General features: G+C 40.0%; 1 protein-coding gene across 1 annotated transcript in view; it reads left to right on the forward strand.

Annotated features, from left to right (window-relative positions):
- Nucleotides 1-1,538: 1,538 nt before the first annotated feature.
- Polq (DNA polymerase theta) overlaps nt 1,539-25,579 on the forward strand; it is an 87,975-nt gene continuing 63,934 nt past the window's right edge. Inside the window, 9 exon segments of the mRNA XM_052740641.1 lie at nt 1,539-1,828; nt 3,032-3,211; nt 5,492-5,622; nt 7,090-7,246; nt 13,359-13,467; nt 16,326-16,545; nt 17,713-17,860; nt 22,162-22,308; nt 24,226-24,438. Coding sequence (XP_052596601.1) covers nt 1,669-1,828; nt 3,032-3,211; nt 5,492-5,622; nt 7,090-7,246; nt 13,359-13,467; nt 16,326-16,545; nt 17,713-17,860; nt 22,162-22,308; nt 24,226-24,438 — 1,465 coding nt within the window. The 5' untranslated portion in view covers nt 1,539-1,668.

Here is a 25,579-nt window from a genome sequence, read left to right on the forward strand (position 1 = left end):
TCTATTCATTTCTCCCCGAGTAGTAGTCACAATTTAAATATATAATTTATCTATTCAATGTCTGCATCCTTCTCTAGACTCATTATTCCTCAGAGCAGGAACCATTCCAACACTGTATCCCTGCCACAGAGCCTAGTATGTAGTCGAAGCCCAATGATTTCTGAGTAAATGCACGCAAGAATGAAGTGTTTCTTTCATGGAGTAATGCCTCCCTCTGGTGGGATTTTAGAATATTGCCCTTTAAACGGCTTCTTAAATTCACCCCTCCCCCTCCTCTTGTTTTCTCTTCCCCCAGATCATGGCCATAGTTACTTCAGAGTGGGCTTGTCACCCACTAGTTGGCTTAGTGAGAGGAACTGTGGAACAGTAATTAATAGGCGCCAAATTATGCCCGGAAGTCGATCAAAGCACATCTATCTATGAGTTCCTTGTTCTCAACGACCCCCCTCATACATTTTCAGAGCCTCTTTCAGCACCAGAGGGATCTGTCCGGAATCTCCAGTTCTGATTATACGTTCCTCAGCATATAATACTTGAAATAGCACCTGAATGCAGAGATAGTACCTTCCCTATCAACTGTCAGCTTGTGCAGCTCTCACCTCAGAGGGAATAAGAGATAGCTTATTCTAGAACTAAATATGAATGACTATGGCCCCAGGAACACAGATTTAAATTGCTCTATATACGTTTCTTTGGTAGCAGTTTCACGGAGTTTTTATTTTTTTTTAAATATATTTGCAGAGCAAAGAGAGTTATAAATTAAGACATTTTGAGATGCATCAGTGGAAACATCAGGTAGGATGGATAAAGCAAATCAAGAGAAACCTCTGCTGTTGGGTTCAGTTGCTGAGCTTAGCTCTTCAGTCGGTGGAAGCTAAGGATCTGTTCGTACATTCCAAAAAGACTTACTTAATAGTCACAAGGATGTAACAAAGTTGTATGACCAAACAAGTAGCTATTTAAGGGGCTGAGATAGCCCAAAATAATTCGGCACCGAACCTGCCACATTACAGCCTGGAATGTTTAACCCTGGATTGACCTCTGCTCACCCCCACCCCCACCCCTCTCCGCCCTTGTTACTTTAGTTCACGTGTTCCAAAAGAGGAAAGCAGCACAAATTACGCTCTACCACAAACCTTAATTTTTTGTTTTTTTGTTTTACACACTTCTCCACAGTTCTGTTTTACAATTTGGAGTAATTCTCGAAAGAACAAAACGAAATAAAAACAATAGTAAAAAACAGATACTTTCCTAATCTATCCACGTACGGGCAGCTCATTAGTTCATTTTGTTGCCAGCACAGCCTCTCTATTCGAACTAGAAGTGGATAAAAACAGAAGGAATGTCTTTAGGACCATCTATGAATGCATATTCAGGTGTTCCGCTCCTTTAAGGTCGCGGGCGCTCTACCACTTTCCCTTTCACTAGCCGCCGGCGGAGGCCGGAAGCCAGATATCAGCGCGGGCCGCTCCTTCCCTCACGACTCTATGGTAGTCGGGTTACTCTAGCCATGAGAACTCTGTGGTTCCGGGGCGGGCTGGGAGGCCTGAGTTTGAAGGCTGAGGCGGGAAGATGGTGGCCGCAGCTGTCACCAGGCTGGGACTCTCCCGCATGGGAGGCCTCTGGGACCGTGTCGTGCCCTGAACAACCGAGAGGAGTTTGTTTGCAATGAGTCTTCCGCGTCGGAATGGGAAGCGGCGGCGTTTAGCGTCCGGCTCCGACTCCTTCTCGGGAGACGGTGATAGCGGTGTCAGCCCTCAGCTCCGGTCTAGGCCGGTGCTGAGTCCGCCTCCGGGGCTGGGACGCGGCCTGCGGGCCGCAGGGGCAGGTACTCCAGCACTGGGCTTGAGATGGGCCCCCGAGGGCCGTTGGGCAGGCACTTCAGCACCGGGGCTGGGACGGCCCGAGGGCCGCTGGGCAGGCACTTCAGCACCGGGGCTGGGACGGCCCGAGGGCCGCTGGGCAGGCACTTCAGCACCGGGCCTGGGACGGCCCGAGGGCCGCTGGGCAGGCACTTCAGCACCGGGCCTGGGACGGCCCGAGGGCCGCTGGGCAGGCACTTCAGCACGGGGACCACCGAGGGCTGCAGGTGCATGCACTCTGGCACTGAGGCTGGGACTCCCTCCTAGCCGCCAGCATGCCCAGCTGATTGTGTTTTAGCCCGCCACTGCCTGTATAGATATTGACGTTCGTTTGCTTTTGTTTTGTTTGTTTGTTTGTTTGGAGTCTTTACAACTTCACAGAAACAACTTCCCGGTTGGCCAGAGCCTGTCACCATGTTGAGGGCTTGCTTCGAATAATGTCCTGTAACAACTTAAGTTCTTACACTAGATTGCCTGGTGTAGCGTAGGATGCAGGCTTTTTGGAATCCAGAGTAAAGCTGGAAGGGATTTATATTGTTTTCTCAGAATGTTAGCCCAATTCTTACAAGGGCTTACCCTAGGTCAGGCTGGCCTGGGGTCTCGAACTCTTGATCCTGCTTCTGCTTCGCAAATGCTGGGATTACAGGCCTGAACAATGCATCCCATAATTCTTTGCCTTTGGTTAGGCAGACATCCCAATACTAAAATGTAAACAGAAACTTCTCTAACAGCTTTGTAATGCTCTCTTATCAATCATAGAGTGTCTTCCTCCCATCGTTCCAAACTCCTTATTCATTGTGTATAGCACAATTTTTTTTTTTCCTCGAGACAGGGTTTCTCTGTGTAGCTGTGTAGCTTTGAGCCTTTCCTGGATCTCGCTCTGTAGACCAGGCTGGCCTTGAACTCACAAAGATCTGCCTGCCTCTGCCTCCCGAGTGCTGGGATTAATGGTGTGCGCCACCACCGCCCAGCTAGCACAAATTTTTGTTTGTGGCTCTTAAGAGTTTTCAAAATTATATCAAATAAATAAAAATTAGCTGGTATTTTTCTGTACAGGACCAGTTTCTTGTGTCTTGATGAATTTCATTTCAGCATGTAGGAGTTCCAACAGTAGAGGGTTAACCATTAAATTTGTATGTTGGAAGTAATTGTTTCTGTTTTCCTGAAAGGGCCATGCAAGCAAAGAGTTTCTGAAGACCAGATTGACCAGCTGCTCTTGGCAAATTGGGGACTCCCTAAAGCAGTTCTGGAGAAGTACCATAGTTTTGGTGTAAAAAAGATGTTCGAATGGCAGGCAGAGTGTCTTTTGCTTGGACAAGTCCTGGAAGGAAAGAATCTAGTTTATTCAGGTATTCAAATTTATGTAAACTCATTTCACTAACGTTATCAGGGTGAGGGACTCTTTATTGGGGTGGTTGCATCTTTTAAGTCGGTGGCGAAGCAAATGCTTTAACTAGAGAAAGTGGTGAGATCTGTGTGGAGTGTTGTCATTTGTATGCCGAAGTCTTGAAGGTTCCATTGTGTGGTAGAGGAGTGGAAGGAAAGCACTGGTAATTTATATAGTTAAAATCCCTCTTGCTTAGCGAACACATGTCTCAGTGAATTTGTAACGGGGGAATGCCAGCCTGTTCTTCCCTCATTTGATCTCAGTTGCTTTTCAGGGTGTAAACTTTATGTATTCATAATTGAGCTGTTTGTGCAGGATTGTATGCACAAAACAATATATAATGCTTCTTAAGATTTATATGGAGTTTTCAAGGGCAACTTCCGATATGTACAATTTTGAACCTGTGTTCAATCTGCAATCAGATTAAGGATCTGCAATCATTTAAGGATCAAATATAAAATACAGTTCCTTTGTGTCAGTTTTCTCTGAAGTTCTGAAGTCATTCATAGTTTTTTGTTTGTTTGTTTTTGTTTTTTCAAGACAGGGTTTCTCCGTGTTGTTTTGGTGCCTGTCCTGGATCTCACTCTGTAGACCAGGCTAGCCTCAAACTCACAGAAATCCGCCTATATATGCCTCCCAAGTGCTGGGATTAAAGGCGTGCGCCGCCGCCGCAGCCGCAGCCGCCGCCACCACCACCTGGCTATTCATAGTTTTTATTAAGGCTATAATAAAGAACTAGAATATTAACTAAGTTTATGTAATTCAGACTGTGGAGGTAGACTGATTGGCTTTGGGAACTGTATCTTTTTTTTTTTTGGTTTTTTGAGACAGGGTTTCTCTGTGTAGTTTTGGTGCCTGTCCTGGATCTCGCTCTGTAGACCAGGCTGGCCTTGAACTCACAGAGAACCACCTGGCTCTGCCAACCTTGTGCTGGGATTAAAGGTGTGTGCCACCACCACCCGGCTGGGAACTGTATCTTTTAATGATTATGTGAATTTGCAAATTGTAGGGCGAGGTGGAGGAGGGGGAGGCTAACTGACTTGGTAGTGCTGAGGATTAAATTACTTCCTAAGTATATAAACTTAGAAGAGTTGGGCACACAGAAAGTACTCCTAAGTGCACAGTAGTGTCAGTCGGTTGCTGTGGAGGCATGGTCTGGTCATTCAGTTTCTTAAATCACAACATTGGTCAGCAGCTCACACCATCAAGACATTTTTACCTTAGATGTATGTTGGATCTGTGGACTTTCTCTTCTTGGATCCATTACTTGGTGTAACTCACTGTCTTCCTTCTAGATCTGACATACCCTTGTAACTCGTTTATCTTTTTCTCTGGTCTTGCTCTGCTTCTGTAGCCAAGGAGATCACAAAAAATATAACTTTTCCACCATTTTTAAGAACATGTTAGTCATTTTGCATTGCTTTCCGGATAGATCAAAAAAAAATCCTTAGATGGTAAGATTATAACACTCTTCTTTGTGGAACATTTAAACATTTAAAGGATTTCTAATTATGTATGTGTGTATGTATCCTTGTGTGGGTATAGGCTGTAAGTACAGTACCCACAGAGACCAGAAGAGGATGTCAGAGCCTCTGGAGCAGGAGTTACAGGCAGTTGTGAGCTGTCTGATATGGATGCTGGAATTCAACTCTGGTTGGTTACTGGGAATTGAACTCATGTCTCCCAATCCCAGTTCCAATCACTGGTGGGTTTTTTCTTTTCCTCTTTTTTAAATTTTCTCTCCCCTGAAGGGTTTTGTGCTCCAGGCTCATGAAATTACTGTCATCAGAACATTCCAGGCTCTCCTCTGGGCCTTTGCACATGGTGTGTCCGATGCTTGGCATTCCTTTCCTCTCCCCATAAGTTCTCTCCATTTTGTTAGCTTCCTTATATCTCCTTCCAATTTCTGTTTCTCTTATTATCTTAAAGGTGCATAGTGGGACTTTTACCTATTCAGTCAGTTCTTAAAGAAACTTAGAGAATTAATGGGGTACTCAGTAATATCCATCATTAATTTTTAGTACAGAGACTTAAAACTTCTCTCTGTTTACTCTGAGACTATTTGGAAACCTAGTGTAGAGTCCAGGGCATTTTGGGGGTTAAGGTTTCAAACACTAGTTGAGTCTTTAGTGAAGTATTAGTTTTCGACTCTGTAATGCTGGTTATGGCTTACAAAATTTATTAATGCAGTATACTGAATGTTACTTTTTTGTCATAATTATGTGGAATAATCATGTTTTAGCTCCTACAAGTGCTGGGAAGACTCTTGTTGCAGAGTTACTTATTTTGAAGCGGGTTTTGGAAATGCAGAAGAAAGCTTTGTTTATTCTGCCCTTTGTTTCTGTGGCTAAAGAGAAGAAATTCTACCTCCAGGTAATAGTTTTTGCTGTTTGAAACAGTGAAAGGTTCGTCTTTGGTAGCATTGGCTTTACTCATTTGAAGGAGGTGTGCAATCAAATGGAAAACGAGGTTTCTTCTATCACATGTATGTAGCTTTAAAAGCTGACTGTTACAAGTCTTAATAGTTTAGTGGGATAGCTGGGCCTGGTGGCACAGGTGTGGGATTGGATCTGCTTGAGAGTCTGAGGCAGGAGGATTATGTGGGCAATTTAGTAAAACCCTATATCAAAAAATAAAAAGAGGCCTGGAGATATTATAGTTCAGTATTACTAACAAAACAAATTCAAAAGAGGGGATTTTAAAAATTATTATTGCATAAAGTAGGAAGGGACACCAAATTAAAAGGGTAGCTTGGGGAATACTGTATAAAAATGACAAGCTTTTCATAGGAAGTAAAGAATAGCATGGAATTGCAAAGGAAAATCAGCATGTTTAAGGAAGCCTAGCCCACCCCAACTGAGGACCACTGAGAAAACCCAGGGACTGAAGGAAAGATTCTTTTGTGCTTAAAGAGGGTGCTCCATATCTGTGATCAGACCTCTGTCTTGTTAAACGAGTCATAGTTTCCGCTGATGGAATATTCCATGAATTTTAAGGCATTTTCATGAATATAGTGTCCATTAGATTTGAAGTAGTGTGCTGTCAGAACAGAAATCTTTGTATAGACTGGTCAGGAGTCTGGATTTTAGTCCTGTGTTGCCAGGCACACAACCTGCAGAGCCTTGTGGTTTTTATTTGTAAACTGAGGCAGCTCACTCTTAGTACTATAACTCAATAAACTCAAACTCTCAGAAGAAATTGATTAAATGAGCATCTATAAAGTTCTATGGTTTTACAAATCTTTTTAACGGTTATTTCAGAGGCCAAATAGCCAACAAAGCTGGTCCTACTCAGTGACCTCCTCTCAACTTAGACTCAAAGTAACAAAATGAGGAAAGGATTCCTTTTATTGAGAAGGTATGTTAGTTAAAAGTTAAACCAAAAAAGTTAATATCAATCCCACTGAATTTAACTTGTGAAAATTTTCTTCCATTATATGGAAAACTAGTCTTTTGTAGGATAAGAATATTTTTCTTGTAAAGTATAAATTTGTTCTTTAAAACATACTAGTGTTAAAAATTAACTACTACCTATTATTCAATTAAACATGTAGAACTTCAATGTTTTCCAATTTTAATTTCTGTAATAGCTGTTAGAACTTAGATTATTAAAACATTTATTTCACTCCTTTTAACAGAAATCTGTGCTGAGCTTTGTTAATTCTAAACATATTTTAGTATATGATTCTATTTTTAGTATGTGATTATAAAAGCCCTTGTAGTGGTCTTGACCAGAAGCAACCATCTTTAAATATGTTTGTCTATGATCTACGGTAGAACCCAACTGTAACTCACTAAATTCTAAGTTTTCATCTGTATTATTTCTTTTTACTTAATTCAGAGTCTGTTTCAGGAAGTAGGAATAAAAGTAGATGGCTACATGGGCAGCACCTCACCTCCTGGACGTTTCTCCTCCTTGGACATTGCTGTTTGCACTATTGAGAGAGCCAATGGGCTCATCAATCGCCTCATTGAGGAAAACAAGATGGATCTGTTAGGTAAGGAAGTTACAAAATTAAACAAGTATTTCCTGTTGCTGTTTTTGATGGAACGAAGTAAAACTGTGATTTCTATATGACCTATATGTTTATTTTCTGTCATCTATTTTTGGAGGCAAGAATTGGCAGAGGTAATATCAGGAACTTCATGTTTTTAAAAAAAATGTGTTTTATGTCTTTCTGTTATTGATTTTAATATCTTGCATTCAAATTTATTTTCACGTTTAGTTATTTAACTTTTATGAGTGTGAGTGTGTATGTGGCACAGCACATAGGGGAGGTCAGAAGACAACGTGATTCTTTCAGATGTGGGTTCTGGATATTGAACTCAGGTCATCAGGCTTGGCAGTGAGTCCCTTTACCTGTTGAGCCAACTCACTGGCCCTTTCTTGCATTTTTAAACTTTATAAAAGACAGGCTATCCTTGAGCCTCTGTTATTCCTTATTCTATTTTCTTGTCTCAACTCTACCAGGAAGAGAAGGAAGCATGCTGGGGGTGACCCTGCCGTCCATACAGTTAATGAATTTATGTGTTCATTATCATATTTTGGTACTGTGGGATCTAGATTAGGACTGGATTCAGAAGCTGCCATTCAATAGGGAAATGATAGTCACATAAACTGTTTTTGTGCTTGATGCTCTAGAAAGATTTTTTTGTCTTAATAACTTCCTTCTACCCTTAAGAAAAGGTCACTGTACAGAGGTAGGAAAGCAATGGTAGTAGTAGCAGTAGAAACATTAAGTTTGTTAGCTTACCGAGAAAACAACAAAAAAGTTGTAGTAGAAGAGAAGTGGAGGTTGAGAATCAGTGACTGGAAAGGCATGATAAGAGAGAAATCACAATCAGTTGTCTTGTTACTTATGACCTCATTGGCTTTAATTATCTTGGGGATTTTGGTTTCCAAACTAGGCAGAATAAATATTTTTAGAAGAATGAAAGTGTGTTGACATAACATATCATATAATATGAATTGTTGTTATCAGCAGTGGAACCACAGAATGTAAGAACCTAGGAAAGAGACCGGGTGGTGGTGGTGGTGGTGGTGGTGGTGGTGCACACCTTTAATCCCAGCACTTGGGAGGCAGAGGCAGGTGGATCTCTGTGAGTTCGAGGCCAGTCTGGTCTACAGAGTGAGTTCCAGGATAGGCTCCAAAGCTACATGGAGAAACCCTGTCTTGAAAAACCAAAAAACAAAACAACAACAACAAAATTGAGTCAGGATATAGATACCTAAAGAAATCTACAGTGAGCAATGAGCCTGAAGCAGTTGGAAAGAGTCTTTCAAGTTTAAAAAAGAAAGAACAAAAAATGAAAACCTAGCACTAGATTTACTGAAGTCTAGCAGGCCTTTTGAAAAAGCTAATGCGAGAGCTCCTCAGATTATTCCATAAAGTAGAAAGAGAAGGGGTGCTTCCAAATTCAGTTCACAAAGCCAGTAATACTCCTTTTCCAAAACCAGATAATGATAGAAGAATAACAGCAACGAGGAGCTGGAGAGATGACTCAGTGGTTTAGAGCACTGACTGTTCTTTAGGATGACCCAGGTTCAAGTCCCAACACCTACATGGCAGCTCACAACGTCTATAATTGCAGTTCCAGGGGACCTGACATGACACCCATGGCAAAACACCAATGCACATAAACAACTAAAAATAAATTAATTAAAAAAAGAACAAGAGCAATAAAAGAAAACTAGGCAAATTTCTATGAAGAATATAGATGCAGAAATCCTCAACAAAACACTTGCAGACTAAATTTAACATATATTAAAAAAGATGATGCACGGGGGCTGGAGAGATGGCTCAGTGGTTAAGAGCACTGAGCACTGAGTGGTTAAGGTCCTGAGTTCAATTTCCAGCAACCACATGGTGGTTCACAACCATCTATAATGAGATCTGGTGTCCTCTTCTGGCATAAAGGCATACATGCAGACAGAGCACTGTATATGAAATAAATAAATACATTGTAAAAAAAAAAAAAAGATGATGCACATGAGCAGGTTGGTTTCATTCCATGGATTCAAAGATTGTTTGGTATAAGCAAATCAACAAGTGTAATACAGCACATCAGTAGGACCAAAATAAAAAAGCATACTATATGCAGATACAGCATTTGATAAAATTAGTATCTATTCATGATAATAGCCTTGAAGAAACTAGAAATAGGATATCTCAATATAGCAAAGGGCAGATATATGTCAAACTATATCCAGTTGTGTTGATATTTTGTTTGTGATCTAACATAAAGCTTGCCCAAAGGTCAGAGTGCAGAGCTAAGCCACTAGTTAACCATAGAAGTCAGGCAGTAGTGGCACACACCTTTAATTCCAGCATTTGAGAGACAGAGGCAGACAGATCTCTGTGAGTTCAAGACTACCCTGAGCTACACAAGATTGATCCAGTCTAAAAGAGAAACAGAGTCAGGCATGGTGGCACACACCTTTAATCCCAGCACTAGGGAGGTTGAGACAGGAAGTGATATGGCTGGGTGGGGAAAGGAATATAAGGAGGAGGAGACAGGAACTCACCCCCTTTGGATTGAGGCTTTTTGTTATTGTTTTGTTTTGCTTTTTTTTTTTTTAAGATTTATTTATTTATTTATTATGTATGCAGCATGTATGCCTGCAGGCCAGAAGAGGGCACCAGATCTCGTTTACAGATGGTTGTGAGCCACCATGTGGTTGCTGGGAATTGAACTCAGGACCTCTGGAAGAGCAGTCAGTGCTCTTAACCTCTGAGCCATCTCTCCAGCCCCGCTTTTTTGTTTTTTGTTTGTTTTTTGAGACAGTGTTTCTCTCTGTTGTTTTGGTGCCTGTCCTGGATCTCTCTCTGTAGACCAGGCTGGCCTCGAACTCACAGAGATCCGCCTGTCTCTGCCTCCCGAGTGCTGGGATTAAACGTGTGTGCCACCACTGCCCGGCTGAGGTTTTCTTAGAGGTAAGAACTAGTGGCTGGCTGCTCTGCTTCTCTGATCTTTCAGCATTTACCCTGATATCTGGCTCCGGGTTTTTATTAAGACCAGTTAGGATTCCTGCTATATCCAGTGTTATACTAAATGCTGAAAGCATCTCTAAAATCAGGAACATGACAAAAGTGTCCACTCCCCACACTATTAAGCTTGAATTCTTAATAGAGCAGTAAGGCAAGAGAAAGAAAAAGGATGCAACTAGAAATGGAAAAAGTCGAATTATCCCTGTCAGCAGGTTACATGATCCTACACTTAAAAGATGCTGCCGGGAAATTCTTAATTAGCGTACGACAGTGAACATACTAAAGCTAGGCAGTCATTCCTGTGTGCAGGGAGGGGCCTCAAAACCGAAACCAAAAAACCAAAACTTAGGAATAAGCCTCACCAAGGGAAGGAGGTAAAAGACCTTCACAATGAGTACACTGAAGAGGGAAATTAAAGAGATGTGCCATGTTTCTGGAGTGGCAGAATTAATAGTGTTAAAATGGTCATATTGCTGAAAGCAATTTACAGACTGAATGCAGTTCTCATAAAATTTCCAATGATATTCTTTATAGAATTATGAAAAATAAAATTCTAAAATTCACATGGAGGCCCAATCTGGAGCAAAGAGAATCAGTATACCTGACTGATTTCATGTTATACTACAGAGCCACAGCAACAAAAATAGCATACATAGTACCAGCCCAAAAACAGATGTGGAGAACAGTGGACTAGAATAGAGGATCCAGAAATACACCATGCAGCGCTCGTCATGGCTCTTGTCATCCAGTTCTTCTCAAAGGTGCTTAAGATGCTACATTAGAGGGGAAAAAACCAGTTTTTACAAGTACTACTGGGAAGACTGGACATCCACATATGGATGAGTGACACTAGATCTTTATTTCCCACCTTGTACAAAAGTCAATTGAAAATAAATCCAAGATTTTAATGTAAGACTTGAAACTGCTAGGGCACTACATAGGGAATCGCTTAAAGATAAAGGCAAGATGTTCTGACTGGATTCTGATAGCTCAGAAAAAAGTAGAACTGACGAGATTGCATCAGTAAAAAACCTGCATAGCAAAGGATACAATTCCCAGTGTGAAGAAACAGCCTGTTAATGGGAGGCACATATTCACCAGTTATGTGTGTACTAGGAGAGTCAAACCCAGAATATCCATAGGAGTCAAAAATTAAACAACAGAACAAATAGTCCATCCAATAAATGGGTGAATGAACTGAGCAATCAATGAATGGATTAAAAAAAAATAAAATAAAGCCACGAACAAAATCATGTTTTTAGGCAAATGGATGGAATTGTGATCATTATTTTTACCAAAGTTGGTTTGACTCAAGACAAATCTATCTTTTCTGTCATGTAAAGTTTAGATTGAAACAAACAAACATTAAAGGAACTGTTTGGACAAAATAAGGGGACAAGTATGAGGGGGTATGGGGTAACAGGTAAGGAGGGGTAAATATGTTAAGTACTGTATTAGTTAGGGCTTGTTGGTTCTAGAGTAACAGAACTTACAGAGTAAACCTCTATATGTAGAAAGAGGATTTATTCGAATGATTTACAGGCTGCAGTCCAGCTAATCCAACAATGGCTGCCTATAAACAGAAGGTCCAAGAATCCAGTAGTTGTTCAGTCCATGAGGCTGGATGTCTCAGCTGGTCTTCTATAGACACTGGAATCCCAAAGTAGAAGGCTCTAATGCCAGTGAAGGAACGGACTTGATAGCAAGATGAGGGCAAGCAGGCCAAGAGTGAATCTCCCCTCTTCCTATCCTTATATAGGCTTCCGGCAGAAGGTGTGACCCAGATTAAAGGTGTGTCTTCCTGCCTCAAGTTCTAGATTAAAGGTGTATCTTTCTATTTGAAAGATCAGGATTAGAAGTGGATCTTCCTACTTCAAATTAAGCAAAAATTCCTCATAGGTGTGTCCTCCATTTTCAGGTTTTAGTTTCAGATGTAGTCAAGTTGAAAACCAAGAATAGCTATCACAAGTACATTTCATGCATATATGAAAGTAGTTAGTGAAACCTATTATGTTGTACAACTAATATATACAAGTAGAACACACTATAAAAGTGAAAACTATAAGACTAAAGAAAGCATTGGTCCAAGCTGGAGAGATGGCTCAGAGGTTAAGAGCACTGGCTGCTCTTCCAGAGGTCCTGAGTTCAATTCCCAGCAACCACATGGTGGTTCACAACCATCTGTAATGAGATCTGGTGCCCTCTTCTGGCCTGCAGGAAGAAGAGGGTATACATAATAAATAAATAAATCTTAAAAAAAAAAAAAAGAAAGCAAGCATTGGTCCATAATCAGTTGGTTGAATTCTTCAGACATTAGACAAGGGCATTATGATTATATATTCAGCAGTAGGGTAATACTAGTTGTCATATCTTTAAAAATCGCTTAAAACCATCTCTTCTGTCTCAGTCTCCTAAGTACTTTCAAAGATAATCAAGGTGTGTTTCCTAATAGTTAAAATCACTTAACACTGAAAAGCTAAGATGAGTATTTATTATCTATTTGTTTCTACCAAATTACCAGTTTAGAAGTGTCTGAGTGGTCTCAACTGAGGAAATGCTGCTATCACACTGGCATGAAAATAAGCCTGTAAGGGCATTTTCTTGACTGATAATTGATATGGGAGGGCCCAGCTCAGTGTGGGCGGTGCTATCCCTAAGCAGGTAGTCCTCACGTGTACAGGAAAGCAAACTGAGCAAGCCGGGAAGCAGCATTCTGCTGTGGTCTCTGCTGCAGTTCCTGCCTCTTGGTTCTCGCCTTGAATTCCTGCACGGCCTCCTTCAATGATGGACTGTGATCAGGAAGTGGTCATGGCAATTATCACAGCAGTAGAAAGAAGACTAAGACACTGGGTCGGGTGGTTTTGTTAGCCCTGAGAAAGCTAATCACTGACTTTTGTAGTTAGAATGTATGAGGGTAGGGTTGCTTAAGTCCCTGAAAACATCTTGGAAGACAATTGGCCCTTATACAGAACTATATTTCAGCCTTTCCTTCATCCTGGAACTTTGCCTGACTTGCGGGATCTTATTATGACAGTTATTTGCCATTATACATGGGCTGCTGAGTCTTATAGTTCTTAGAACTGTGCAATTTGCAAAAGCTCAATCTGGAAAATCCTTCTAGGAATGGTGGTTGTGGATGAATTACACATGCTGGGGGACTCTCACCGAGGATATCTTCTGGAACTTTTACTGACCAAGATTTGCTATGTTACTCGGAAATCAGCATCGTGGTGAGTACTGGAAATGACTGATTTCCTGGTATTTGTTGAAAAGATGTCGAGAAAGAATCTATAAAAGTGAAAAAGTAAGATTTACAGGAGTGTAGTACCTTTTTATTTAAACAAATTCATGGATAGTAGTTTGCTTTTGTTCTAAAATAGTGGTTCTCAACTTGAGGGTCGTGACCCCATTGGGGGTTGAACGAGCCTTTCACAGGGGTTAAGACCATCAAAAAGAAAAAAAACCCACAGATATTTACATTAGATTAATAGTAGTAGCAAAATTACAGTTATGAAGTAGCAATGAAAGTAATTTTATGGTTGGGGGTCACCACAGCATGAGGAACTGTGTTAAAGGGTCACAGCATTAGGAAGGTTGAGAACCACTGCTCTAAAAGAAGTATTTAACTAATGTTAGACTACTTTCAAACATTTGAACATTTCTGACTACTCATTTTGATGAAAATGACAACTCTATGATAGAATTAGAACTAGAAAAACAATTAGCTTTATGTTCTTTCTCATAACTTGTATCCATTACCTGCACTCAGTCCTTCCTAATCCCCTAATATTTAGCCTTTCTGGCTCACTTTTCTACATATTCTACTGTACCTATGTTTACATTTGTTTTCATATATATATGTATGTATACATATGCATACATATTATTTTGGCTAGATTGTGTGTATGAGGAAGAACATAAGTTTCTTTTTCTTTCTGAGATTGTGTGGCCTTGCGAAGATTACACATTCAAAGATATACAGTTTTCTACAAATTTTATAATTACATTTTTCTTTATAGCTGAATGGTATTTGTATGTATGCGCGTGCGCAATCAAGTTTTCATTATGCATTCATCTGTTGATGGACAAATAGGTTCATTCCATTCTTTGTTATTGTGAATAAGGCATCAATATACAAGAGAGTGCAAATCTCTATGGTAGGGTTATGGAGTTCTCTGGGTGTATGCCTAGGAGTGAAATAGAGGGATCATAAGGTAGTTCTATTTTTAATTTTTTGAGAAATCTTTGAACTGATTTCTGCAATGGCTGCACCTCCACTAATGGTAAATCCTCTCCAACATTTGTTGGGTCTCCTATATTTGTGGTCACATTTGTTGATGGTAGCTATTGTGAATGGGATGAGGTGCTTTCTCAAAGTAGTTTTAATTTGCATTTCTTTGAATACCTGAAAAAGTAGCTATTGGCCATTTATGTTTACTTTTTGAAAACTGTCTATTCAGTTCATTTGCCTATTGTTGATATTGATTTGTAGTTTTACTTCCTGGTATCTAATTTCTTCAATTCTTTGTAAAGTCTGGATATCAGCCTCTTGTCTGCAGTGTAGCTGGTGAAGATTTTCTCCCATTCTGTGGCCTGTGTGCTCTGATTGCTTTCTTTGTTTTATAGAAACTTTATCATCATGTAGCCCCACCTGTGTATACTTGGGGTTAGCTTCTATGCTGCTGTTGGTGTGCTTTCACAAATCCCATACCAGACACACACCTTTAGTCCCAGTACTTGGCAGAGGCAGAATCTCTGAGTTGAGGCCTGCCTGGTCTACATTTCAAGTCCAGGCCAGCCAAGGCTGCAAAGTGAGACCCTGTCTTTTTTTTTTGTTTGTTTTTTTTTTGTTTTTCGAGACAGGGTTTCTCTATGTAGCTTTGCACCTTTCCTGGAACTCACTTGGTAGCCCAGGCTGGCCTTGAACTCACAGAGATCTGCCTGGCTCTGCCTCCCAAGTGCTGGGATTAAAGGCGTGCGCCACCACTGCCTGGCAAGACTCTGTCTTAAAAACACAAAACAAAACAAAAACCTGACTCTGAAACTTATAGAAGAAAATATAGAGGATATCTTTCAAGATATTTAGCTAGGAAAAAAATCTTTTTTTTTTGTTTGTTTTGTTTGATACAAAACACCTGTCTCTGCTTCCTGAGTGCTGGGATTTAAAATTTATTTTAGGTTTAAAATTAAAGTTGTTGATCCATTTTGAGTTGATATTTGTACAATTTTTGTATACTGATTTCTTGCTATGGGGAATTAAGATGTTTTCCTTTTGTATTTTCTACTCACCTGTACCCAGTTTCCTCTCATCCTCTTCAGTTTCTTCACCATCTTCCCATCCTCCCAAACTGGATTCTAATTTTGCTTAGATCATTATTCAGTGTTACAGTGATATGGCATTGTTAACTCAGCTATAGTATATTGTGATTGTTTTTACTTTTTGAAAAACCTGTTTGCTTTTCTTATCCTATTAAATATCTTTATTGTTTGATGGCTTGGTTTTCTGTATACTGTGCTACATACTTATCCCTACCAAGTACAAGGAAACCATAACCAGAAAATGCCTACATGTTCTGAGATTAAATAATACATTTTAGACTAATTTTTGTGTCAAACATGTAAAAAATGTTACAACTGACTAAGAAAAACAACTCAGTGTATTAGTGAGAAGCTTCAATAGACATTTGCAAGAGAGGTTCCAAGTGGTCTGCACATATGAAATGGCATAAAGCATCATTAATCATCAGAGAAATTATTCTTCAAATAAGTATTGCTGTAGTCTCTCCATACTGTTTATTATTAAAATGATTGACAATACAGTTGTCCGATGATGACAAGATTGTGGAGCAGCAGAACACACAGATTGTGGGAGTGCTACTTTGATATTGTCTCCCTGGAAAACAGCTTCCTATCACTCATTAAATCTGAATATCTGGCCAGTTGTGATCTAGTAATTTTATCCCCAAATCTGTACTCTAAAAGAAATGTCTGTGTTTGTGTACCAAAGGCCATGACCAAGAATATTGTTAGCAGTACTATGTGTTGCTTTCTGCATATTTCCTAATGTAATTTTCATTGGTTTTTCTAGCCGGGAAGATTCAGCCAGTGCTCTGTCTAATGCTGTGCAGATTGTTGGCATGAGTGCCACTCTTCCTAATTTGCAGCTTGTAGCTTCCTGGTTGAATGCCGAACTTTACCACACTGACTTTCGTCCTGTACCACTTTTGGAATCAATAAAAATAGGAAATTCCATATATGACTCTTCAATGAAGCTTGTGAGAGAATTTCAGCCCCTGCTCCAAGTGAAGGTGAATCATTACTGTTACATCTCCACTGTCAGCGCCTTGGAGTTTTCTACCAAGTTGCTAACAACTTTTAATTGTGTAATTAGAGGTTATATAGTAGCTGAATGTGTATTATGTATCTGTTGGAATTAATATTAAGCTAATCAGTTTTACTTGAAGCAACTGATGAGAACAGTGAGAAAGAATGTAGTATACTTTTAATTTAAATGACCATGATTTCCTGATATATAATATAAACAGATTTTTTTTTTAGTCAATGAGATTTTCCTATGGTTTAATTTACCTTTAACACTCACATGGAACACTGACATTTGTTAAATGTAGATCTACTATATAGTAAGTGTATGGGAATGGGAAGATTATTGTCTTAAGAGTCAGATAGACCTTCCTATGATACTGAAGAGAGGTACACAAAATGGCTGAGGTACCTCTCTGAACCTTCTATATGTATCTATAAGGTAGAGTATAATACTTGGTTTTGGTAAGAATTCGGTATGAAAAAAAAAAAAGAATTTGGTATGAGTTTGTGTGTGTTTGAGAGAGAGAGAGAGAGACAGAGAGAGAGAGAGAGAGACAGAGACAGAGAGAGACAGAGAGACAGAGAGACAGAGAAGCACTTGAAAGTATGTGATAAATGAAAGCTCTCCCTGATACCCCTGCACACACTGCCATTCTACCAGCATGGAGGAGCTTCCACAGGGCATTCACACAAACTGCACTGTGCTTGAAAAATATGCTTTCCATTGAGATAGCATATCTCCTCCTTCACATCTGAGCTCACTCGTTTTCTCAGAGAAACCTCCTTTAGGTTTTTTCAAATCTATGAAACTAAAATATTGCAAATATTTCTTTTTCAGCACATCATGTGGTGGTTTAGTTTCTTACTGTGTTTCTCAGTGAGACTGTAAATAAACCTCTTGCCAATTAGGACTTTGTTTTATTCACTGCTGTATTTCTGGTACCTGAGGTTAGAGTTTAATAGGAATGAGTTGAATGCATAAAATTTTTTTCACTCGTCATTATTAACGATGTTTATTTTTATTGTAAATGATTTTTCTTATGCCTTTGAGTAAAAACAACCCTTTTTATGGATCAAAATGTAGCATTTCAACCCAGTGTGAAAATGTTTTGATGGTATGACTGATGTAGCTATTTCTCTTTCTTTTTTAGGGAGATGAAGATCATATTGTTAGTTTATGTTATGAGACCATTCGTGATAACCATTCAGTATTACTCTTTTGTCCATCAAAAAAATGGTGTGAGAAGGTAGCAGACATCATTGCTCGAGAGTTTTATAATCTGCACCATCAACCTGAGGGTGAGTGGCAGGTGGAAACGGAGCCTCCACCCTTTCTGTATTTTACAGTAGTACTAGTGATGATAGTAGCAAAGCACGGCTCTGGCCTGCCACTATGTGACACTGTGTGTCACCTAGATATTCTCGACAAGACTGCTTTTGTTGTTCTAATCCTTTTTTGCCCTCTTCATAGATAATGTGTGCATATTCTCAGGCTAATTGTCTTCTGACTTTTAGAGTACTGTGTATATGTGTATAGGTTCTGCATTTTGGATCTGTGTGCTTTGAGAGATTCAAACTCTAGAGCCCCTAAATTGTATACAAAATTACACATTCATACATTTTTTTTTTTTTCTGGAGAAAGTGACTATGTCTTTCTTTAATGTCCAGAGGTATAACTCTAAAAAGAATCATACATATGTATACATGTAGATAAAATCAGCTTTGGTGTTGCATATTTTATGCATAATCTAATGCTTCATTTGAAGTGTGTAATTTGATGAATTTTAGTGTGTAGATCTGCTTACCACCACTATTATAATCATCTGGAGACTGTTTCTTCCACTCTCCTTGTGCTCTGTTCTGCCAGTCTCCTCTCTCTGTTGTCAGCTGCAGCAACCGCTGACATGCTTTCTGTCACTTTCACATTGCTGTGCCTTTCCTAAACATTTCACATAAGTGACGTCACAGAGTATGTGTATCTCCTGTAAACAGCTTTTATCACGCAGCATGTTTTTGAGTTCCTTTCAAGGTATTACATTGATGAATTTGTTCCTTTTAAATGCTGTCTACTACAATAACTATTACTATATGTTTTTTACTGATTGTAGGATGGACGTTGTAGCCTCAACATTTTTCCTAGCATGTGGTCATGTGGGATCTTTGCTCATTCTGACATCTGGTTCTCTCAGAGGTGTTTCTGTTGCTTGCTTTTGCTCCTGTGTTGAGACCATACTTTCTTTCATGACTCGTTATTTTTTGTTGTTGTCGAATTCTGTACCTTTTAGATATTATATCAACTCTGAATATTGTTTCCTTTTTCTGTTCTCTCTTTTTATTTTACTTATTATTTCTAGGAAATTTTACAAAATACTTGATTGTATCTTGAATATTGAAGGTGAAAGTATCTATGATGAAAGAGTTTTATGAAATTGAGTTTGTGTGTTTAGTACTCAGTTTCCCTCCTTACCCACCCCTTCTCTCCCTGTCACTCACTCCTCCTTGTGTCTTAGAAGTGAGTTACTTTGAAATAAAGGATGTTTTCGTATGAGTTATTATCATTGAGATTTTCTAAAGCTTGAGGCCATTGTCTTTGCAGTGAAGTTCTAGAACTGCAGACCAGATCTAGTCATGGGATATTAGGGTATTTTATTACTTCTTTTTGCCAGTGAGTGACATCATGAGGGTAGGCAGTCAGTGTTCCAGCCTTGTAACAAGTAAGCTTTGCTGGTGTTTGTACTGACTGCTGTTTGATCCAGCAGTGTATTACTAGTGTAGAATCTCTGCCAGGCTGTCTTACCTTGTGCTGTCTATACCATGCTAACGTATACTCTTACATTGTTCCATGACAACTTACTCCTTGAGGATCAGAGTCTTCATCGTGTTCTTTTGAGTTCTGATATTTTGATTTGTAGTGGTGGTTCCTAAATGCAGAGTTTGGATTGGAGGCTGGTCTGGCCTGTTTATTTTCTCCATAAAAATAGAGTAGCACATTTTTATAAACAAGTTTAAAATTTGGAATTATCTTACTAATTTTTTAACCTTAAAATGACTTCCTTTGGGCTGAGGAGGTAGCTCAGCTGTAAAGTTCTTGCCTTGCAAACACAGAGACATGAGTGATCTCTAGAACCACATTAGAAGAAAAACACAAAAGGCGAGCCAAGGCTTAGTGGTATGTTTGTAATCCTCGCACAGGGGTGGTGGTGACAGGTGATGTTGGCCGTCCAGCCTAGCTGACTTGGAAAGTTCCAGGCTAGTGAGGGACCTTGCCTCAAAAAACAGATGAAGACACCTGAGGAGCAGCACTTGAAATTGTTCCCTTCTCTCCACATGCATGTGCACACATGTTCACCTTCACACACATGAACACATGCATGCACACACACATATAACACTTCTCTTGAAATAAATATACTGATGGGTAATAGCTTAATATGCTTTTATTGTCTTTCGCAAAATAAAGCATGGGCAACCCTATGTGTATCCTCAGATTTTTAAGAAAAGTTTACCTAAAAATTAAAAACACAAAATATACATTAAAATAGTTTTTTAATGAAGCTTTATAAGTTTAGGAATCCAAAAATCTGGGCAGTTCTGTAAGAAGGTAGTGTTCCTGTGTTTAAACTCTTACTAGGGGAGAAGTAACACTAAACAGCCACACTGGAGGGTACTGTGTGACTATTAGGTTAATGACAGGAGCCAGAACAGTTTCCAGAGAGAGCTAGGGTCCTAAGCAGCTGATGTGCAGATTGGCAGGACACATCTTGAACAAGGATTCTGATGTGTAGGCTTTGCTTGGTGTGTTAGTTATTGTCACCGTGACAGAAGCGACTTAAGAAAGGAAGGCTTATTCTGGTTCATGGAGTCAGAAGGTACAAGTCCATCATGGTGGGGAGATGTGAGAGACTTCATGGAGGCACAAGAAGTGAGTCGGAAGCAGGCAGGAAGCAGGTGGCAAAGGCTAGAACCACAGGTAGGCTTTACTCTTAGAGGTATACCTCCAGTGGCCGACTGCTATCAGCCAGGCCTCACCTGCTAAAAGCTCCATAACCTCCTAAAACTGCCACCATCTGGGGACAAGGTATTAAAACATGAGCCTGCAGGGAGCATTGTGTACTCAAACCAAACAAGTGATAGTCTGTCTTTCCTCCAGCAGGAGCCCTTTGAACCCCTCATGCCACGGACTGGGTCTCAGTAGGGCCACCAGACCGAGGGAGAACAGGGTGAAGGTGCTCAGGATAATTGGGATTCGGCGATGATAGACAGACATAGACACCAGAGTATGCTGTGAAACTGCTGCAATTTTACTGAACATCAGGCTGAGATTTTGTACAATTTTAACAAGAAACTAAGCCCAGGGGCAAAAGGAAAACAATAGACGCAATCTTTTGTGATCACACAATGTGGTTTTCAGAATGATTAATCCTTTCAGGCTGTGGCCTGAACCCTAAGAGCCAGATCACGCACTCAATAACTAGTAATCCATTTCTAGTAATTTATTAAAGACAGTTAAAAAGTCCTCACCAAGAGCCTTAGCCCACCTCTTTAGCACAGGTGCTATACCCCTTACTATAGCTGACCTTGTCTGCCTGTCATATGTACACCATACCTTTTTGCTTCTAACCAGCCTTTCCATAAAAGGCAACTGATTCCACAACATTCTTTTCCCCCATGATTTACCCAACCGATTCCCTTCATAGTCATAAGCCCCTGTAAAAGGGGGTGGATCTAAGTAATTTCTACTTCTGGGATTCCAACGAGGGGGTGTCCACTATTTCCCATTAATACGGTATTGAATGTACTTTTCAACCATTCTTGTGGGAGTTGCCAGTTTCCTAAGTTCTCTTTCTTGTGAGTTTGCATGAGCTGAGTGAGGGTTACCTAACAATCTTTTTACTTTTATATTTTCTTCCTTAGAATCTGTGGGAACCTGAATCATTAGCTCTTTCTTTTCTAATCCATCCATGAGTGCCCCCACTGAAGTAGGGGTTTTTTGTGCTATCTGCCCAAGGGCTTGAATCACTGGGGGCGGTGCCGGTTTAACAGTTGAGGAGTTATCAGGTACGTCAAGCGAGTGTCTACGGGAGTCCAGGCACAGGGAGGCTGTTATTGTCAGGAAAGAAGAAAGAAGCAGGAGTCCTGCCAAACATCCACGGAAGGCTGGTCTTTAGGGAACAATGTATCCAGGAACCATTGCTCAGGCTGATTGCCAGGGGACCGCTGGGGGTCTAGCCTCGAGAGACACGTGCCTCCCTTTCTTATGAGACCACCAGATCGGCATTTGTCACACGGGCGACACCGTCGCAGGTGTGGCACCCTCATTTGAACATCTTGTCTTCTTAAAGCTGAGCTTCATATCTTTGGGATACATTATTAGAACTACCTATGAAGATTTACAAATTCTTGAGGTCCAAGTCACATCCCATCTTGGTTGTATCATAGTGTCCAGGGTCAGTGGCTCTAAAAGATCCATGGGTGATGATAGTATGTGGCAGTTTCTGAACCTGATATTTATTTCTGTCATGACTTAGCAGGTAACAGCCAATGAATCAAAGAAACTTGTACAGTTGTGATTTACTTATTTGTATGTGTGTGTTTGACAGGATTAGTAAAACCATCTGAATGTCCACCAGTGAATCTACAGCATAAGAGCCTTCTGGAAGTGCTGGATCAGCTAAAGCGTTCACCTTCAGGACTAGACTCTGTGCTGAAGAACACCGTGCCATGGGGAGTAGCATTTCATCATGCAGGTATTCCTTGTTTTTAATCTGTGTTAAGATGTGCTCGTCACAGGCTGGAGCCATGACTGATTAAGAGCACTTGGTGCTCTTGCAGAGGACCTGGGTTTGATTCCCAGGACTTGTGTGGTGTTTGCCTGTAACTCCAGTTCCAGGGATCTGATATGCCCTCTTCTGGTCCCCGTGGGCTCCTGTACACATGTAATGCACATATATTCGTATGGGTTCACACTCAAACATATAAAATAATAAAATATAAAAAAATCTAAAGACCTCACCAGACTTTCATAATTTCCTCATTTTTGTATTTATGTGAATTTATTTCTTGTTAATCACACTGGATACCTGTATATTTTATTTTAAGAAATAGTGGATTTAGTCAAACCAGAGTAAAATAAACATTTTAAGCTTACTTATCTGAATTTTATAGCTATGCTAGATAATGGATTTTTTTTCCAACCCCTGGGAAAGTGAATTCTAAAATCTCACCTGTCTATATATTGTTTCCTTAAAACTGATGTTAGAGTGATACTTTCTACTTAAAATTGATGCTACTCTTTCCTTTTATGTCAAGAATTGGCATAGGCTCACAGATACAGCAAAGTCAAATTTGTTTTGGAAATTGTCATTGACTCGGAGAGGACTAGAAGTGAAAAATCCTCAGCCAAGCACTGGGCCGAGTTCTGAGAGTCCTGGTGAAGAGAGGGAGGAGGATTGTATAAGCCAGGGGTCAAGATCATGATGGGGAAACCCACAGAGACAGCTGATCCCAGCTAGTGGGAGCTCACGGACTCTAGACTGACAGTTAGGAGCCTACATGGGACTGACCTAGGCCCTCTGCATGTGGGTGACAGTTGTGTAGCTTTGTCTGTTTGTGGGGCCACTAGCATTGGGACCAAGATCTGTCCCTGACACATGAACTGGCTTTTTGGAACCTATTCCCTGTGGTGGGATGCCTCTCACAGCCTTGATGCAGGGGGAAGGAGCTTAGTCCTGCCTCCACTTGATATGCCATGCTTTGTTGACTCTCATGGGAGGCCTTAACCCTTTCTGAGGAGTGGATGGGGGGTGGGGTGGAAAGGAGATGGGAGGTTGGAATGGAGGAGAGGAGGGAGGGGAAACTGTGATTGGCATGTAAAATAAATAAAAAATAATAATAATTAAAAAAACCAATCTGGTGAGTGGGCTGTCAGAATCACCAGTGTATGATAGTCATTGAGTGATGTGCTGGATCTGTGATCATACATGTTAAGACTGAAATCATGAGAATGTTTTTTTCAACAAGTATCTCAACAAGTTGTTATAAATTTGAAATGTGATCATGAGTGAAAAATCTGTGAACCCTGTATATAATTTCTGTTTTATAAGTGCTTAATAAATACTGATATGGGGAAGAAAAAAAAGAATATTTTTTAAGATTGGACATTTAATCCTTTCAGTTTTTATTCAACTTTTTATCTTATATAATAGATACATATAATTTTAATGATAAATAACCATGGTAAAATTTTAAAATAAATTTTAAAAATGTGTATGTGTAAATACATATCCACACACAAAAACACAGGGGTTGTTAATCAATAGTATACTGTTGAATTTAACCTGCTATCTGTTCTTATAACTAAAATTTTATTGGAACACAGTCCCGCTCACTTGATCTGCTGCTGTTTTCTTTTAACGAAAGCAGGATAGTTTCATCAGAAACCATCAATTCTACCTAAAACATGGGTAATTTTCTTGACCTGTCTAAAATGAATAAAGATGGCAAATTATACTCTTAAATAGGTAGACTGATGATGTTTTTGTTTATAATCTTAACTATTGTATAAAAGATATTTAAAGGCTTGAAGCTGACTCTCAAATCTGCTTATATGTAGTCAAGTATATCGATTCTGTGGTAATACGTTTTGGGACCTGCATTTTATTTAGGCCTCACTTTTGAGGAGAGAGATATCATTGAAGGATCCTTCCGTCAAGGTCTTATTCGAGTCTTGGCAGCAACGTCTACTCTTTCTTCTGGGGTGAATCTTCCTGCACGTCGGGTGATTATTCGCACTCCAGTTTTCGGTGGCCAGCCTTTAGATATCCTCACTTATAAGCAGATGGTTGGCCGCGCTGGCAGGAAAGGAGTAGACACAATGGGTGAGTTTGGGGTAGTTGTCATGCTATTGCGGACAGCGATCCACTTGGAAGTTGACTAATACATGGTTATTTCCCATCATGATATGTTTCTATATCATGCCGTCTTCTTGGGTTACTTAGTATTTATAGTGAACATGATTTTCATTTGTTAACTATTGCTTTTCTCCTGGTAGAGAATTAAGATCTTTTTTTTGTGTTGTGTGTAGTGAAATGATTCAATACTATATAAGTAACAAGATTTATGATTTTATTAGCTAGAAGATGATTTTATTTCCACATCTACTCCTTTTTTCTCTTTTTTCAGTAGGTATGGTGTATGTGGGTGTGGGTGCCCTTGCCTGTGCCCGTGTGTATCTAGACCAGAGGTCCACACTGGATATTTTCTCTTTTCATTCTCCATCTTATTTACTTATTTCAAATATTTTATATTTTTATGTACATGTGTATGTCTGTGATAGGGTATGCACATGTGAATGCACTAATCTGCAAAGAACAGAAGAGGGTGGTGGAACTCTTGGAGCTGGAGTCATAAACAGTTTTGAGCTACTCAGCGTGAGTGCTGGGAATCAAACTCATTTCCTCTGGAAGAAGTCTTCTCACTCATTGAGGCTTCTATCCAGGCTTTTTCCACCTTAAATTTTGAGACAGGGTGTCTCATTGAAGCTGGAATTTGTCATTTCTCCAGCAAGCCCCCAGGATCTGTTTGTCTCTGCCCCACCGTTGCTGGGGCTACAGATGCAGGCCACCACACTTGGCTTTTATGTGGGTGCTGGGGGATGAACTCAGGTCTTCATGCTTGCATAGTAGCACTTGAGCCACTGATCCGTCTCTCTAGCATCTCATGTAGACCTTCAGTCAAGCAGGGTGCTCAGAGCTGAAGAGTACTACTTTTTGTCTCTAAAGTGATATAGCATCTAACCTTGCACCAGCAAGTAATGCTGCTGTTATCAGCACTCCAAACAAAAGTTTTTACTTAAGCAGTGAAGTAGCTTTTTAATTAAATATCTAAAAAAGAAGCAAAAGTTACTTCAGATCTTATTATTCTATGTAAGACTATTCACTAAATGGTAATCAGTGATTACCACTCTTAAGGTGGTGGGACCTGGGAGATGGAGTCTAAAAATGTTCTAAAGTCTCATGC

This window comes from Peromyscus californicus, unplaced genomic scaffold (assembly GCF_007827085.1).
Source record: "Peromyscus californicus insignis strain IS unplaced genomic scaffold, ASM782708v3 Scaffold_16__1_contigs__length_79575227, whole genome shotgun sequence".
Lineage (NCBI taxonomy): Eukaryota > Metazoa > Chordata > Mammalia > Rodentia > Cricetidae > Peromyscus > Peromyscus californicus.